The 17,553-nt window shown below is 51.0% G+C and overlaps 1 protein-coding gene across 6 annotated transcripts in view; it reads left to right on the top strand.

Annotated features, from left to right (window-relative positions):
- The first annotated feature begins 15,088 nt into the window (after positions 1 to 15,088).
- YAP1 (Yes1 associated transcriptional regulator) overlaps positions 15,089 to 17,553 on the top strand; it is a 114,207-nt gene continuing 111,742 nt past the window's right edge. For all 6 annotated transcript variants that reach the window (XM_041770301.1, XM_041770300.1, XM_041770299.1 and 3 more), the window contains exon 1: positions 15,089 to 15,763. In XM_041770301.1, coding sequence (XP_041626235.1) covers positions 15,446 to 15,763 — 318 coding nt within the window. In that variant the 5' untranslated portion in view covers positions 15,089 to 15,445. The remainder of the gene's footprint in view (positions 15,764 to 17,553) is intronic.

Here is a 17,553-nt window from a genome sequence, read left to right as displayed (position 1 = left end):
TGCCTGAGTGACTCAATTGGTTGAGTGTCTGCCTTGGGCTCAGGTCATGATCCCAGGGTCCTGGGATGGAGTCCCTCATCAGGCTCCCTGCTCAGTGGGGAGCCTCCTCCCTCTCCTTCTGCTTACTGCTCTGCCTTCTTGTGCATGCATGCTTGCTCTCTTTCTCTCTCTCTGCCAAATAAATAACATCCTTTTTTTTTTTTTTTAAAGTAATGTTCTCAGGGCACCTGGGTGACTCAGTAGTTGAGTGCCTCCCTTCGGTCCAGGGTGTGATCCTGGGTTCCCGGGTTGGAGTCCCACATTGGGCTCCCTGCATGGAGCCTACTTCTCCCTCTGCCTGTGTCTCTGCCTCTCTTTCTCTCTGTGTCTCTCATGAATTAAATAAATAAAATCTTTTTTTTTTAAAGTAATGTTCTGAAAGTAATCGTAAACTCTTATCACATAATAAACTATAACCTCCCACATGTGAAGAGAGAGCACTGCCATGATGATATCCAGGTGGCAGATGATTCAAGAGCCCGGGGTCTTACATTCTCCTATTTCCTCGTTGCATTCACAGAATGAATATGTGACTTAAAATATTTTAATGGAAAAAATAGGGGCATCTGGCTGGCTCAGTGCCTAGAGTGTGAGACTCTTGATCTCAGGGTTGTGGGTTCGAGCCCCTCACTGGGGGAAGAGGAAGGAAGGGAGGGAGGGAGGCATGACTGACATGTGTCCCAAAGATGATAAGGAGCGTGCAAGAAATGTCAAGACTTTGAGGGGAGGCAAGTTTGGAATACCTGTTTCTGTGTTGTAAGAGTAGGGATGAGAATCTGCAATTTGTACCTGTGGATTTATCTGGAAAGCACCTGGCAATTGGGATAGAGAGCTCAGGACAGTTTGTTTCACTTCTAATACAGTGTGTGCACATTAAATGCCTATTGAATGAGAATTTCCCAGTTATGTTCCTAATATCCATAGGAAACATAAAATTAAGAACTAAAATGTCACACCTGTCATGCTGCATACCACACAGACTTTACAACCTGGGGACCCTCTCCTAATTATAATTAGTTGGTCAATCAACCTTTTTTATGTATTAGCTCTGTGCATGGCACTGTGCTGCTTCCTTTGGGAAAGCCCACACTCCGTCTAAGCCTGGTGGAGAAGGGGATCTGTTCGAGTGTGCAGGTGGAAGAGATGGCTGTGAACTAGGCTCATCTTGGCCTGGCTTCCACAGAACAGTGGGTGGGGTGTCAGCACCCAGGGAGGAGAGCTGGGCCACTGGGTGTGGGCATGGGCAGTGGGAAGCGAGGGGTAGGAGGGGGCAAGAGCCAGGCCCTGGGGTCAAAGTCCAGAGGTCAAGGTGGGAAACCCATCCTGATGGGTGGCCAGCATCCTTTCTCTGCTTTACAGGTGGAGGAACAAAACACCTTTGAGGAAAGATGGCTCCATTGCTTTGGGATGATCATTTTAATGACCCCTCTGTGATCATGCAAATTCTTGGCATTGAGGGTAGAACAGCCCAGCAATAAATAATTTGGGCCCGCATCCAGATCACCTGGATTCTTTTTTTTTTTAATTTTTTTTTTTATTATTTATTTATGATAGTCACACACAGAGAGAGAGAGAGAGGCAGAGACACAGGCAGAGGGAGAAGCAGGCTCCATGCACCGGGAGCCCGACGTGGGATTCGATCCCGGGTCTCGAGGATCGCGCCCTGGGCCAAAGGCAGGCGCCAAACTGCTGCGCCACCCAGGGATCCCTGGATCACCTGGATTCTTACTGCCACCTGCACCCGACTTGCTGTGTGACTGAACTAGTTAACTTCTCTGTGCGCGACTTGGCCTCATCTGTAAAATAGGGGAAATGTTAGGGTTCGTCATGGGTTATTGTGAAAATTACATACATTAATACACATTATTTGGCTTGGAATAGTGCCAGTATGTGTGGGCTTGGGCTCTTTTCATTCTTCACCAAGGAAATATGATAAAACCAGGAGCTCAACGGTGCATAATAATGTAAAAACCGGTCTTCCTCATGCTCAGAATTGCTTTTTTTATAGGTTCTACTATTGCTAATTTGACTGGATAGAGTACAAGAGTTGGGAGCACAGGCTTGCCTGCTCTGGGCCCCAGAGAATATAGAGAACCTAACCTATGCTTGTACTCCCAAGAACTTATTTGCACACTTAGAATTATTGCTCACCTGGTCTATCTGTAATCATGTGATGTCTATCAGGAAGACGACCCGTGTCTCTGTGCCTCACCCCCACGTCTCCCCTGTGTAGTGCAGTGCCTGACCCTCAGTATCTGTTGATTGAAGGAGAGAAGGTGGCCCTCGAAACATGACTGCAGGTGTGCAGAGGGGTGGGGGAGGTGGATAAGGAGGGTGGGGAGCATCCTCACATGAGGGTCAGCCACAGCCAGCCTGTGGTCCTGCTGTACACTGTTCTACTCTGGACGCAGCCATGCTATTGGGTCAGAACTGTCCCCAGGATGGCAGCACCTCCGGCAGCTGGTGCTAGAACTGCCCGCTGCTACCTGCGACCAGCAAAGGGATGGGGTTTCTCTGGAGTGAGAAACTGACAGTGGGGACTGGTGACAACAGAATCATTTTCTGGGACTTGAGAGCATTCTTCAGAAATTCTGAAAATTACTTAACGGAAGAAGGTGGCAGAAGTATAATCTGGACAATTCTAAGGGGCCTCAGTCTGAAGACCAGAGAACTTGGGACACTGGGGTCCCAGGAGGGATGAATGACCAGGTGGCTCCAGGGATGACATGACTGCACTGCCCAGGAGTTCTGGGCACTAATGCAGAGGAGACAGATTGATGGACCTGCTCACAGGGCTGTGACCACAAAGGTGAGAAATGTAAATCTTTTTAGTAGGTGATGCGTAGCCATCATGGAAGACTTTGCGGCAGGGCATCATCAAAGTGGTGTTCTAGGAAGATTAGCCTGGCAGTGATGAATTGGGGTGAAGAAAGTCCAAAGTCTAGAGATCGAGTAGAAGATCATTGTACTTGTCAAAGCATAGAATCGGCCCATCTGCATGACAAGCAAGGGAAACCTTTCTGGGCATCACAAAGGATATGACAATGGAATGCGCACCAGAAAAAATCAAATATGCCCCCCAAAGTCAGCAATGGGGTGAATTATGACATGTTGAGTATTTGAGGTACAAGGACTGGGAAGTGGGAGCTGTGGTAGGAAGCTGTGGTTGGGGAGGGGAACTCCCTCGTCCTGCCCATGCTTCCTGTTCCAACCCCGTGTCAACCCGCTGTGGTGGTTACAGCTCTTAGAATCTATGACGGCTTTGACATGGGCTGCAGGCTTCTCCTTGGCCAGCGGACCAGCAAGGATTGTCCATGCTCCACCAGTGTTTGTGGATTGCCTGCTCTGTGCTAGGCAGCAAATCAGATGACATTTGCACATTGGAGAGTCTGCGCTCTAGCGCCCGCAGCAGTGCCAGGTGCAGTGAGATGTGAAAAGAAACACCCAATTACTCTCCAGAAACCTGAAGTTTAGTCAGAGACCTGACACATCCACAGATTTTCATGTTTTTCAGTCTGATGAACTTGAATGGTATTATTTTCATTGCTCTCACTTTTTGTATGAGGTAGAACATTATTTTGTGTATTTCCTCAACCATGTATATTGATGATTGTGGGGAACCCCACAGCTGGGAACCAGTGCCCTGCTGTCAGAGAAGATACAAACAATAGAACAAAGAATAACAGGGACACACGGGGTCTTCCAGTAAAATCTGCATTAATTGGCACAAAAGGCCACAGTGAGGCCACAGTTAGCGGTGTCCAACTGGCAGACCAGCAGCCACTGTATCTGACACCCTCAGTGTCCTGACCTGGCACAAAGTTTAAAGGTCACGGAGATAGGCCAAACTGAGTTTAATTAAGGTGGTTTGCTTTGGGTGCATTTTTTTAGAGTAAAAATATGTCACTTGGCCTTAGCCAGCACTAGGAATCTGAATTATTTTTCTTACCTTTTTTGTTACTAGAAAGGTGTGTGAGAGAAATGGTCAAGGGAAACCAGCTATGACAATATAAACTAACTTTTATTCAACTAAATTCTTGATCCAGTATGTATTCTCAAAACATATTGTACAATGAAACAGTTATTCTGCCTAAATGTACCTCACACCTATAAGGTTAAACACGCCAGTGAAGCTCCAAGGGAACCAGGAAAGGCTGGTTGATAATGAAAGGGAATTGAAGAACATTTTAAAAGAAATGACGGTCAGGTTACCCCACAGGCTAAGCCTGTGGAGGCTGTGACTCTTAACCTCAGGGTTATGAGTTCCAGCCCCATGAAGAGAGGATTTAAAAATAAAATCTTTTAAAAAAAATAATAAATGACAGTCCTGCAACTACTAAAGGGAACTAGAGGGTATTGTGTTCAGTGAAATAAGTCAGAGAAAGATGTAACATACAATATCACTTATTGTGGAATCTAACAAACAAAAAAAACCAGAAGTGGGTTCATAAATGCAGAGAAGAAATTGGTGGTTTCCAGAAGGGAGTGGTGGGGGGACGGGTGGAACAGGTGTCGGATGGAGGGATACAGATCTCCAGTTAGGAAACAAGGCCCGGGATGAGCAGTACCGCACAGGGGGCAGAGTGGTTTCTACTGTAACGGCGCTGCTCGGGGACAAATGGGACCATGGTGCTCTAGGGAGCGCCCAGAGACTAGACCAAACAGCCAATGTCTGCTGGATGCTAGGCATAGTTTGAGTCCTGGGGACACTATGAACAAAATGCAAAACCATGGTTTCTGAAAAACATATAGTCTACTGATAAAAATATAAAATACTTAAAGTAATTATAAATTACGATTTTTCTAGGAAATAAATCAAAAAGTGCTTAGTCTGAGGGGTACCTGGCTGGCTCAGTCGGTGGAGCATGGGACTCTTGATTTTGGGATCACATGTTTGAGCCCCATGTGGGCATAGAGCTCACTTAAAAAATAAACAAATTTTTTTGAAAAAAGTGCTTAGTCTGAGAAGACTCCTCTGAGGCGGTAACATTTGAACTGAGACGTAAGCATATGAATGTTTTCAGGAAAACAGCACTTGCGCAGGGCCTGAGATGGAGATGAGTTTCGTGTGTTCCAGGAGCTGCCAGACGTCACAATGGCGCAAAGGAGGCACGAAGGAATGGCAGGAGTTGAAGTTGGGGAAATGGCTCACACACGTCTTATAAGTCAATGAAATGAGTTCAGACCGTAATGGTCGTGCAACAGGGAACCACTCAAAGGCTTTATTTTATTTTTTTAAGATTTTATTTATTTATGACAGAGAGAGAGAGAGAGAGGCAGAGACATAGGCAGAGGGAGGAGAAGCAGGCCTCATGCAGGAAGCCCAATGTGGAACTCGATCCCGGGACTCTGGGATCACACCCTGAGCCAAGGCAGACGCTCAACCGCTGAGCCACCCAGCGTCCTTCAAAGGCTTTAAAAGATGGAAAAAGCATTGTGGCTACCTTATAGTAGGTGGAGTGAGAAGATGAAGAAACTATCCCCATCTAGTGAGACAGGAGGGCAATTTGGGCACAGATGGCTTCTGTGAAGATGTAGCACGATGGGCTGAATTGTGTCCTCCCCAGAACTCATATGTTGAAGTACCTCAAAATGTGACTGCATTAGGAGATGAGGCCTTAAAGAGGTAATTACAGGAAGATGAGGTCCTATTGGTGGACCTTTATCCAGTCTGACCGGTATCCTGATAAGAGTAGGACAGAGACCCAGACAGAACCAGAGAGCTGCCATCTCCACGCTGAGGGAAACCTCAGGAGAAGCCAATGTTGCTGACACCTTGAGGTTGGACTTCTGACTTCCAGGGCTGTGGGAAAATTAATTTCGGTTATCACACTCTGTAATGCTTGGTTACAGGAAGTGTGGGTGAGTAGTCTGCAGAGAGAAGTGCATGTATTCCAGGCGGGTTTTAGGTCCCAGAACCAACATTACTTAATGGATTGAGTTGAAGGCCGCAAATGCAGGTTAGAGAAGTCAAGGATGATTCTCAGGTTCCAGGTTTTAATTTTTTATTTATTTATTATAGTCACAGAGAGAGAGAGGCAGAGACATAGGCAGAGGGAGAGAAGCAGGCTCCATGCACCGGGAGCCTGACGTGGGATTCGATCCCGGTTCTCCAGGATCGCGCCCTGGGCCAAAGGCAGGCGCCAAACCGCTGCGCCACCCAGGGATCCCAGGTTCCAGGTTTTAGAACTTCCAGAACAAATCTCCTTAAAATGTTTATTATGAAATAAAAGGACAACAGTTGATTGAAGGTCTTGAAATCTGGAAAGAAAGATGAGAATTAAATGAAATGGTAAGGGACTCAGTCATACAGACCACGACTCAATCTGGGGTCATGAGTTCAAGCCTCATGTTGAGTGTGGAGTTTACTTTAAAATAAATAGGGTAGCCTGGGTGGCTCAGCGGTTTAGCGCTGCCTTCGGCCCAGGTTATGATCCTGGAGTCCCGGGATCGAGTTCCACGTCGGGCTTCCCGCATGGGGCCTGCTTCTCCCTCTGCCTGTGCCTGTGCCTCTCTCTGTGCCTCTTGTGAATAAATAAAATCTTTAAAAAACAAACAAATAAATAAATAAAGGTATTACCTAAGAAAGAAAGAAAGAAAGAAAGAAAGAAAGAAAGAAAGAAGAAAGAAAGAAAGAAAGAAAGAAAGAAAGAAAGAAAGAAAGAAAGAAAAAGAAAGAAAATGGGATAAGTGGGGGCACCTGGCTGGCTCAGTCTGTAGGCATGCAACTCTTGATCTCATGTGAGTTCAAGCACATGTTGGGCAAAGAGCTTACTTAAAAAAGAAAGAAAGAAAAAGGGTAACATACGTGCAAGTGAAAACAACATAAATCTAAGTCGTTGATATTATCATGGTTATTGTTAGCATGTGATACGCTAGAGTTTCAAGTGGGAGAGCACCTAAGGGAAAGGGTGTAGATTCCAAACGATGGATGGGAGCAAGAAAGGCAGGCTGGGGCCTGGGAGAACAGCCTGGAACTGGCTGCGGGAATTGAGGTGTATGCTGAGTGGCGTCTGATGTCTCCGGGAAGTCAAAGGACTGGAGATATTTCTGCAAAGTTACACACGCATATGCAATCAACAGCCAAAGCCAGAAAGATGTAACTAAACACCTGCCATGTTCTAGATGGGCAGCAGCCCCACCTGAAGTAATTGTCTTTAAAACCTTGGGGTCAAGATCCATGCCTGGCACAATGCTTTGTACAGGAACCTAATAAATGTCGTAGGTAGGATAAATCATCTATTGTATTTTTTAAAAAAGGTAGTAGTATGGTGGGATATGTCTGGACCAGGAAATGGAAAGTCTAGCTCTGTCCCTGAAGAGCTATATGCTTTGGCCCAGTGCTGCCCAACAGAACTTTCTGCAATACGGGGAATGTTCCAGATGTGTGCCATGTCGGCCCAAAGCTACTCGCCACATGTGCACCTATGAGTGCTGGAAGCATGGCTAGTGTGCTTGAGGAACTGTGTGTTCCAGGGAATAAGTGGTTGGGGCCTCCATATGGGATGGTGCAGGTCTCTCATGACATCAGATTCTTGTGTAGAAGAGGAGATCTGGTTGGGCTAAACCATCTCTGGCTTTTAGTTCAAAATGCTGCTACTCCAGTTCAACACAACAAATTCGTGCACACATTTTAAGAGTTCAGACTTTGACTTCCGAAAACAAAATATTTTTTTTTTATTTATTTATTCTTGAGAGATAGAAGGAGAGACAGATCCAGAGACACAGGCAGAGACAAAGCCAGAGACACAGGCAGAGGGAGAAGCAGGCTCCATGCACCGGGAGCCCGACGTGGGAATTCGATCCCGGGTCTCCAGGATCGCGCCCTGGGCCAAAGGCAGGCACCAAACCGCTGCGCCACCCAGGGATCCCGAAAACAAAATATTTTTAAAGAATGTTAAGGGCAGTCCCGGTGGCGCAGCAGTTTAGCGCTGCCTGCAGCCCAGGGTGTGATCCTGGAGACCCGGATCGAGTCCCACATCAGGCTCCTTGCATGGAGCCTGCTTCTCCCTCTGCCTGTGTCTCTGCCTCTCTGTGTGTGTGTCTCTCATGAATAAATAAAATCTTTAAAAAAAAAATAAAGAATGTTAAATTTTACACTTTTAGGGACGCCTGGGTGGCTTAGTGGTGGAGTGTCTGCCTTCAGCTCAGGTTGTGATCCCAGGGTCCTGGGATCTAGTCTCACATTGGGCTCCCTGTGTGGAGCCTGCTTCTCCCTCTGCCTATGTCTCTGCCTCTCTCTGTGTGTCTCTCATGAATAAATAAATAAAATCTTAAAAAACAAATGTTTACACTTTTACACCTAAAGTACATAAATATGTAAATGATACAAAATAAGTATGTAAATAATGATCTTCACATATGTTGATGATGTATAGATGATGTTTTGGACAGTGTAACACATTTACCATATTGTGACATTACCTGGAGAAGACACAGGAGCCTGTCTGATGGTGAACAAGTTGATGAGAGAGACAAGACACCGAGTAAAGGTTGAGGAATTGGGATTGTTTAGAAAAAAAGACAGAGGGAAGACTCACAAATTGTATTCAAGTGTACAAACAGCTATTAGAGATGGTGTCCAGATGTTCTCCATTTACCAAAATACTAGAAACTCCATGTAGATGGTGACTTAGATATGGAGACACTTTCAGAGAGTTTGCATATCAAATTCTCAAAAGAAATTTAGTTTTTAATAGTTTTTAAAACATTTCTTGTGCTACCTATCATGCTGAAAATATGCATAGTCAAAACAATAGCCATGGAATGTTAAAACTATAAGCAAATTGGAATCATCACTTAATGGATCTTTTAAGATAGGACTAAAAAAATAAGATAGGATTAATTATCAGCTTTCAGGTAAGATTCAAGACATCACTTTTTTGAGATCCTTTACAACATGAGTTTTTCCAATTATCAAATGCATATTATATGCTAGATATTGATATTTATAGAAAAAACAACAAGATGAAGGGGATACTTATCTCTAAAATGGTGAAGACATTTACTTGCATATTTGCAAAGCATACTTATTACTTACAGAATAAAAACAGAATGTAGAGTATAATATAGTGGTCCTCGAACATTAGCATGAATGAGAACCTTGTTAGGTCTCATTAGAGGGCTTGTTAAAACCGATTGCTGGGTCCCCCTCCAGAGTCTCAGTAGGTCTGGTTTATGGCTTGAGGATTTACATGTCTTAACAAACTTTCAGTGATGCTGACGCTGCTGGTTTGGGGACCACACCTTGAGAACCATCGATAGGGAGTATAATATACTTAGTATTGTTAGAAGTCATCTTTCCATTTTTAGCATAACTTAGTAAAGTGTAGTAAATGATGAGCTCTGGTAGCTCCTCCACTCAAGCTGGGATGTGGACAATGCAGGCTCTGGAAAGGCTCTCCAGGGCCTCTGGGACATATCCCTCCGGGGTCTGCCCTGAGCTTGGAGGGCTTTGGACTCCAAAATTCTTCATGCCCAGCTCTCAGGACTAACTTTAATTTCTCCCATGTGGATAAATTCAGCTAGGTTGTAGAATAAAAGAAACCTGATTTAAATGACTTTTCTTACATAGGCTCCACATGCCTGGTGTGGGACTCGAACTCAGGACCCTGACATAAGAAGTCACCTGCTCCATGCCTGAGCTTGCTGGGTGCCCCTAATCCTGGGATTCTTAATCCTCTTGATGCCACAATAAAAACTCATTCATACTTGTTATTTTGTGTACTCCTCATTAGCATCCTGTGAAATAGGCATTAATATGCCAATTCCTGCCCGGCCTGGCATGTCACCGGCTCTGCAAGATGGGCACAACCGTGTCCTTGGAGCTGCATCTGCTCCATGCCAGGTATAGTGGCAGCACCGGCAGAACCGGCAATGAGACCCAGAGATAGAAGAGAAGCCCAAGCTCTGAGCACACAGGGTTGTTTTTCCTTAACAACTCCTCCTTTGGAATGAGAGAATCTGTGTCTTCACATTTTCAATCTGACTTCCCAGTGATCAACCCAGCTTTGTCCTCAACATTGTTTTTTAGATTTTATTTATCTGAGACAGAAAGCACACACAAATGGGGTGGGGGGAAGCAAAGGGGCAAGCTGATGCCCCACTGAGTGCAGACCCTGACCTGGGGTTGGATCCCAGGACCCCAAGGTCATGACCTGAGCTGAAGGCAGGTGCCTCACTGAGCAGCTCAGGTTAACGTTCAACATTGAGACTGTATCGCCCTAAACCACCGATTGGCCAACTTTCCTGTAATGACAGGGTTCCCACAGCCCTTTATCATTCTGCGAGCACACATTTGTCAAGAACCCTTCTGAACTGCCTGAAATTAAACACAATATTTCCGGTGGAGAGTGGGAGCTCTGGAATCAGAAATGTAGATTCAGTCACAGATCCCCTGACGAGCAGTACAACTTTGGGCAAGTTATTTAACTTCTCTCTGCATGTTTCTTCATGTACAAGAGGTTTTTTATTTAATTTTTAATTGAAAGGGGTATTATAAGGATTAAATGAGAAACCCCACGTAAAGCACTGAGCACAGTGACTGGTATATTGTTAACTGTTACTTTGATTTCACCAAGAACATCTGAAAATCCAGGCCGTTCATTAGCATTCACTGCATGTTGTGAAGGCAGAGGATGGAGAGACATCTATACGGTCGGTGGACAGTGTTCAGAAAAGAGATCACGATGGCACGTTAGTTGCTTGAGACTTGAAGCCACAGCTCTACTCTGGGGCTCGGGGATCCCTCCGTGTGTCTATCAGCTCCCTCTTTCCTGTGTTTGCTGAGCACCTATGGTTAAACGTTGCTGGCTGGAGGTGCCGAGGTAGGAGATGCTGGTGCAGAGGCCTCCAGAGAGGCTGGGCACATATACACATGAGGACCAGCCATGGTCAGTGCCGTGATGGAGGCAGCAAGCAGACTGTGGGAGCACCCAGAGAAGCCAGCCTCTCTGCCTGGAAGGTAGAGGCCAGCAAGAAGCAGAGAGCCAAGGGAGACCAGGGAAAAGCAGGAGGAAGGGGATCCAGGGAGCAGGAGGAATGTCCTGGGTGGCCAAAGGGCAAGAAGGGAACCACAGGTGGTCCAGGGTGCTGGCAGGTGGAGTGGGGTGGGTGAGTGGTGAGACAGGGCCAGGGATGGAAGCAATGACTGCAGGCCTCAGGCCCATGTGCCCCACTAGTGGTCTGTGTGACCCATGAGGGCACTGCACAGTGACCACATGGACATGCTGCTGAGCTCACTGCAACGTCAGAGTGGACAACAGAAGTTGAACATTATCCTGAAGCTCGGCAAATGGTGGGGGGAAGTGAGGTGGAAGCGCAGCCAGGCCACGGGAGGACCACAATGCCACTTGCCAGGTGCTGGATTCAAGGACATGGCTGTGGACAGATGGGATAAGTGCATGGCCGGAGTGAAGGAGATGGGGATGTCAAAGGGCAAAGGATCGAAAGGGGAAGAAGTAAAGAACTGGCCTGTGGGATGCTCTTCCAAACCACGAGCCTGGGGAGGGACGTGCTTGTGAGGTGGCCACCTGTCTCTGTGGGTTCAAAGCAAGATGTTCGGGCCTTTTGTGCACGGTGGCATTCCTATGTCAGAAGATGTGACCTTCTGGAGTAGGGGACAGTGAATCCACATGAGGACAGTGTTAACACCTGCAACAGCTGGCTGGCTCACAGGAACGAGAAGCCTACTGTGTGGTGCCTGCTTGGCTTAGTGGGTAGAATGTGGGGCTCTTGGTCCTGGGGTCATGAGTCTGAGCCCTGCGTTGGGTGTAGAGGTTACTTAAACAAAAAATCTTTAAACCAAAAAGAGAGACGCTGACTGTGGATACAAGGAAACACGATTAGAGACCATAAATATGGAGTGGCACCGATCCTCCCACGGGCAAGATTCCCTGTCCTCCCCAGGAACATGGGCGTAACATAGTTCCAGGGGCAGGGAAAGGGTTGGACACTTCCTCTTTCTAAGCCGTTAGTCTATCCAGGCATGGTGAATACCAAGAGAGAGTGACAAAAACAGGGTACGTTTCCAATGTTTACGTTTAGCAAATACTTTTAACGCAGTGATTACAGTCCAATATAACTGTACCCACAGGTATACCAGATGATTACGGAGCTCACCTTAAATATTGATTCCTATGCACTAACGCAGATAGTGTCGCTGGGTAATAGGACAAAGTTTAGAGCTGTACAAAGAATGCCTCCTTGCAATTGTGAAGGTACACCTCTGGGATGATGGTATAACCTCACTTGCACAAAACGTCAAATCTTCGATTGAAACTTTTAATGAATGTGGGGCCTGGTCCCCTGTAAGCCTTAGGTATTGGAATGGAAAAGACAGACAACCCAATTCATCCAGTTTTACAGATGCAGTTGGAGGAAATACACAAGGCATGGTATTGAAGGCAGAGAGGATGATGACAGGTTGAAGCAGTGAGTTATGATTTTTTTTTTAAAGATTTTATTTATCTAAGAGAGAGCATAAGTGCACATGAGCAGGGAAAGAGAGAGAGAGAGAGAGAGAGAGAGAGAGAGAATCCCATGCAGACTCCCCGCTGAGCGTGGAGCAGGTGGGGCTGGACATTGCAACCCTGAGATCAGGACCTAAGCTGAAACCAAGAGTCAGTTGCTCAACCGAGTGCACCACCTGGGCACCCGGAGTCATGAATTCTAAGCCGAACTAGAAAGAAGTAGAAACAAAGGGAGTGGATCCCTGGGTGGCGCAGCGGTTTAGCACCTGCCTTTGGCCCGGGGCGCGATCCTGGAGACCCGGGATTGAATCCCACGTCGGGCTCCCGGTGCATGGAGCCTGCTTCTCCCTCTGCCTATGTCTCTGCTTCTCTCTCTCTCACTGTGTGCCTATCATAAATAAATAAAATTAAAAAAAAAAAAAAAGAAACAAAGGGAGTGATAGGCTGGTGGAAAAGTGAGAGATGAATGCCTGGTGAGGTGTGAGTAAGGAAACCAGGGAGCCAAATGGCCACTAGGAGAGTAGCCCAGCAGAGACTGGATGTGATGAGGGTGGACACAGGAGCTGGTGGCTCAGGTGAGAGGAGGCCCCGCCACAGTGGAGTGCACATCGTTGTGACAGTGGCGCTGAGAACACCGTCCACAGAGACACTGAAATAAGGGTGTTTGTAAGGAGAAGACTTGTGTCTCAAGGGGTCTTAAAGTGGCCACTGCTCCAGAAGCAGGGATGGGGAGAGAGGCGACATAGTGTTGAGTACATGTTCTATCCTTTACTTACCTGTGGCGGAAATTGTATAGGTAAGAAACAGTAAATTACAAAATCTTGGGTGCTGCTACAGACATGCTTGTAGGACATGGAATCATCCAGTCTTCCAGTCCACTCAGAAAACTAATTTTATTCTGCATTGAATAACAGGTGTAACAATACTGAACAAAGCAAGGTCTGCTGTACCCTCAGCCCTGGAATGACAGCATTCCTCGTTCCTCGCAGTAAGATTCCACTCAAGTCCTGGGCTTTCCAGCACTTTGGTTCTTAAAAAGTTTTTTTTTTTTCCCCAGTTGACATTTTTAATGCACACTTTTGGCCTGGCGGCTTTGTGTGGATGGACAATTGGACAAGAGAGGAAGGGACTGCCAGGAGGGTCCCCCAGGGGGTTTCTGCAAAGGAGAGGCTGTGTCACAACATGTGGCAGGTCACAGACATGTATGCAGAACTCACTGTGAGCCCACAGCTGGGCTGAGTGCCCACGGGCTCACAGAAGGCCTCAACACGTAAAGCAGGTGTTATTACCCCAACCTCAACATGAAAGAAATTAAAGAACAGCAAATGGGTAACATGCCCAGCGTCTCACAACCAGTAAATGGTGGAGCTGGGACCTGAACTCACATTTCTGTAGTTCCAGACCCTACAAGTTTGTGGCTACATGGCCGTGACATTTGGGGCACGGGCTGCAGAGAAGCCCAAGTGGCAGTCAGGGCCTCAGGGACCACAGAGCCTTCCAGAGGACAGTGGGGCGCAGGGCAGCGGGTTCCAGTCCTGCCTTAGCACTGGAGAGCGGGCAGCCCGTCCTGCAGGCCCTGCCCTGCCCTGCCCGGCACATCGGCCCAGACCTCTGCTCCGAACCCTCCTGGGCCAGTCCTGGCTGGAGGAACAGATTATCGTCTTGCTCAGGAGACTTCTTCTTGCTCAACCCTTATACATCTGCTTCCCTTGCATTGCAGGCAAATCCTTTAAAAAGCTGGATTTCTGGAGCATGGGCTAAGCTGCAGGCTTCACAGTCTGAGCAACTCTGCACAGCTGGGAGGTTGACTGAACTTGCTGCACCGTATAGACGGACCAGCCACATGGCTCCGGAACCACACATCAAGAAAGCTACTTTTTAGAAAATATCGGAATGCACGCATTTAAGAGCAAATTTCCAGGAGCACCTGTGGCGGGGGGTCCTGCGGTGGAACCATGCGTGGGGCTCCCTGCTTCTCCCTCTGACCCTTTCCCCCAAGCTCGCTCGCGCTCGCACTCTCTTTCAAATAAAACCTAAGAAAATAAAGACCTTATTGCGTAGCTCCCGCGTGATTTGGGCCCCTAAGCACGGGTGGGGGAGCACAGCGACGCGGGGGAGGGAGGGGGAGGGGGGGGGAGGGGGAGGGGAGGGGGAGGAGGGGAGGGGGAGGGGAGGCAGGCAGGGTCTCCGCGTTCAGCAGGGATTCCTTCCAGCAGCGGAGGAGCTCAGACTGTGACGAACTCCGGTGCAAAACAAAACAAAACCAAAGTTAGAGTTTTGCAAGCCGCCAGTTTTCCTCGTAGGGAGTCCCGGGGCGGCGAGGGCAGAGCCCGAGGGCCCCTTCCCCGCCCCCGCGGGGACGCAGGGGGTACGGCGCGGTCCTCTGCCGCCCCCACACCGCACCTGGACCCCCCCACGGAGGCTGCGCGCGCCGGCGGCCGGGTCACGTGCGGCGGGGGGCGGGGCGCGGGGCGGGCGTGGAGAGCGCAGGAATGCGGCGGCCCGCGGGGGAGCGCAGCCGGGGCGGGCGGGCGCGCGGAGGCAGGAAGGGCCGCGAGGGGGCGGGGCCGGCGCGCGGCTCGGGCGGGCGCTTCTCTCAACTTTAGTTTTGGCGTCGGCGGCGAGTTTGCGTCTCAGTCGGGCGCCGCCGCCGCCGCCACCGCCGCCGCCGCCGCCGGGGGAGAGAAAGGGAGGAAGGAAGGAAGTCCCGGAGGAAGCCGGGCAGCGGGGGAGGGAGCGGCCGCCCCGCCGCCCCGCGACCGTCGGGGAGCGCAGGGGCCGCGGAGCCGCCGGGGGCCGGGGGCCGCGGGGCGGGCGGGCGGGCGGGCGGGGGCGGCCCTCGCACACTCCGTCGCAGGCTCCCTCGCGCTCGCTCGCACCCCCCAGGCGGCCGAGCCCCCGAGCCCCGCAGCCCCCGAGCCCCGCGGCCCGGCGCTATGGACCCCGGGCCCCCGCCGCCCGCCGCCCCGCCGCAGGCCCAGGGCCCGCCGTCCGCGCCGCCTCCCCCGGGCCAGGCCCCGCCGTCCGCTCCCGGGCCCCCCGCGCCTCCGGGGTCGCAGGCGGCGCCGCAGGCCCCCCCCGCCGGCCACCAGATCGTGCACGTCCGGGGGGACTCGGAGACTGACCTGGAGGCGCTCTTCAACGCCGTCATGAACCCCAAAACGGCCAACGTGCCGCAGACGGTGCCCATGCGGCTGCGGAAGCTGCCCGACTCCTTCTTCAAGCCGCCGGAGCCCAAGGCACACTCCCGCCAGGTACCGCCGTCGGGGGGCCGGGGTCGGGGAGGCCGCGGCGGGGGCGGGGGCGGGGGCGGGGGCGGGCGAGCCGGGGGGAGGGCGGCGCCGCCCCGAGTCCCGGGCCCAGATTGTTTTCCCTCCGAGTTGGCGGCGCGGCCGCGGCCGCGGCCTGGGGGGCGCACTGGCCCAGCTTCTTTCTTCTTTCTTTCTTCCTGGGGCCCCGGGACGACGGCGGGAGGTGGAGGTGGGGGTGGGGGAGGGGAGCGCGGGCGGGGGCGGGGGCGGGGGCGGCCGCCGTGGGCTCGCACAATGTGCGCGCGTCCGCGCCCCGCACCTCGGCCCGGCGCCGCCGCGGGGAGGGGGAGGGGGAGGGGGAGCGGGAGGGGGAGCGGGTGGGGGTGGGGGTGGGGCGGCCGGCGGCCGCGTGGGGCCGAGGCGGCCGCGGGGTGCCCGGGCGTCTCTGGGGTCGGGGTCGTTCCCTGCGGGGCCGGCGGACGAGGGCGGGGGGGCCGCCGCGCCGTCTCCGCTCCCGTCCCCGCCCGGCTCCCCGGGGCGCGCAGCCGCCTCCCGCGGGCGGCGTCCAGGCTTTCCTGGAAGGCGCTGCGGGGTCCGCGGCGGGCGGCGGGCGGCCCGGGCCCGGGGGAGGGGGAGGGGGGCCTGGGGGGCCCCTGTAGGGGTGCCGGGGGAGGGCGTCCGGCGCGGGCAGCGGGCCCTGGTGGGCTGGGAGCTCGGGCCGGGTCGGGGCAGTGGCCCGGGGTGGCCGCGGACCGTGCGTTCCCGCCCCGGGGTCGCCGCCCGCGGCCGTGGGTGTGCTCCGAGCTCGCCGGCCGCCGCGTGCCGTCTTTGAAAGGAACTTGCTTTGCGCTGAAGTCGAGCGCAGGAACTTTGCCCGAAAGTTCATCGGTGTCCCCAACAGCGCGGTGCGGTCAGCCCAGCCAGGCCGCAACTCCAGCGGGAGCGGCGATCGCCCCCTTCCGTGCCCCCCTGTCGTGTGCCCCCTGCTGCGGGGACCAGGGCTGGGGGGAGCGCCCGGGCCTGCGGGGGGAGGGGGCGGGGGCCGCAGTCTGTGGGGGGCCTGCCGAAGGCGCGGGGTGGGGACCTCCTGAGGGGGGCCGTGAGGGCAGGGCAGTGGCCCTCGCTGCACCTGACACGGAGCAGCTAGGCCGCCCGTCACTTGCCGTGATTGGAAACCACAGCACACGTAGGACAGTGTGTATCTCATTTTGTGGCATCCATAAGCCAAGAAACAACCGCCTCTGTAAAGTCACAACAAAAATTCTTCTAGTAACTAGCCTTGAGAAGTTGTGTCCAGTAGTTTATGGATTTAGGCTCTATTCGGAGTCTGGCTTCGCTTCTGATAAGTTTCTTGACTCAGGGTTGTGCATTTGTAAGTTTGACTTTATTCCTGCTGATTTCCTAATTCAGATTTATTCTGTTTGGAGACTCAGCAGTGTGGCTGACTTTCAGGCACACATGCTTCCGCTGATGGCATCAGCCATTCTCTCCTTCCCCATATCAACCCAGGAAATTCTTATTTTAGCGATCAGACCCTAATTCTAATGAGAAACTTAAATAGCTGCTGGATTATGGCTAAGGACAGATGCGGGGCATATACGCTCTTGTCTACAAGCTATTAGATAGGAGTTTGTTTATCTTACAGATAACAAAACAGATTGCTTTGTTAGCCACTCTGGACTGGAACTGAGACCTTTGGGGTCTGGATGCAGACTTTTTTCTTTCATTACAGTTGTAAATGTGTGTGAATATTCTTGTTGGAATATTCTTGTTGAACTGTGCACATTTTTTAT

Source organism: Vulpes lagopus, chromosome 10 (assembly GCF_018345385.1).
Source record: "Vulpes lagopus strain Blue_001 chromosome 10, ASM1834538v1, whole genome shotgun sequence".
Taxonomy (NCBI): Eukaryota; Metazoa; Chordata; class Mammalia; order Carnivora; family Canidae; genus Vulpes; species Vulpes lagopus.
This window is presented reverse-complemented; position numbering and strand designations above follow the sequence as displayed.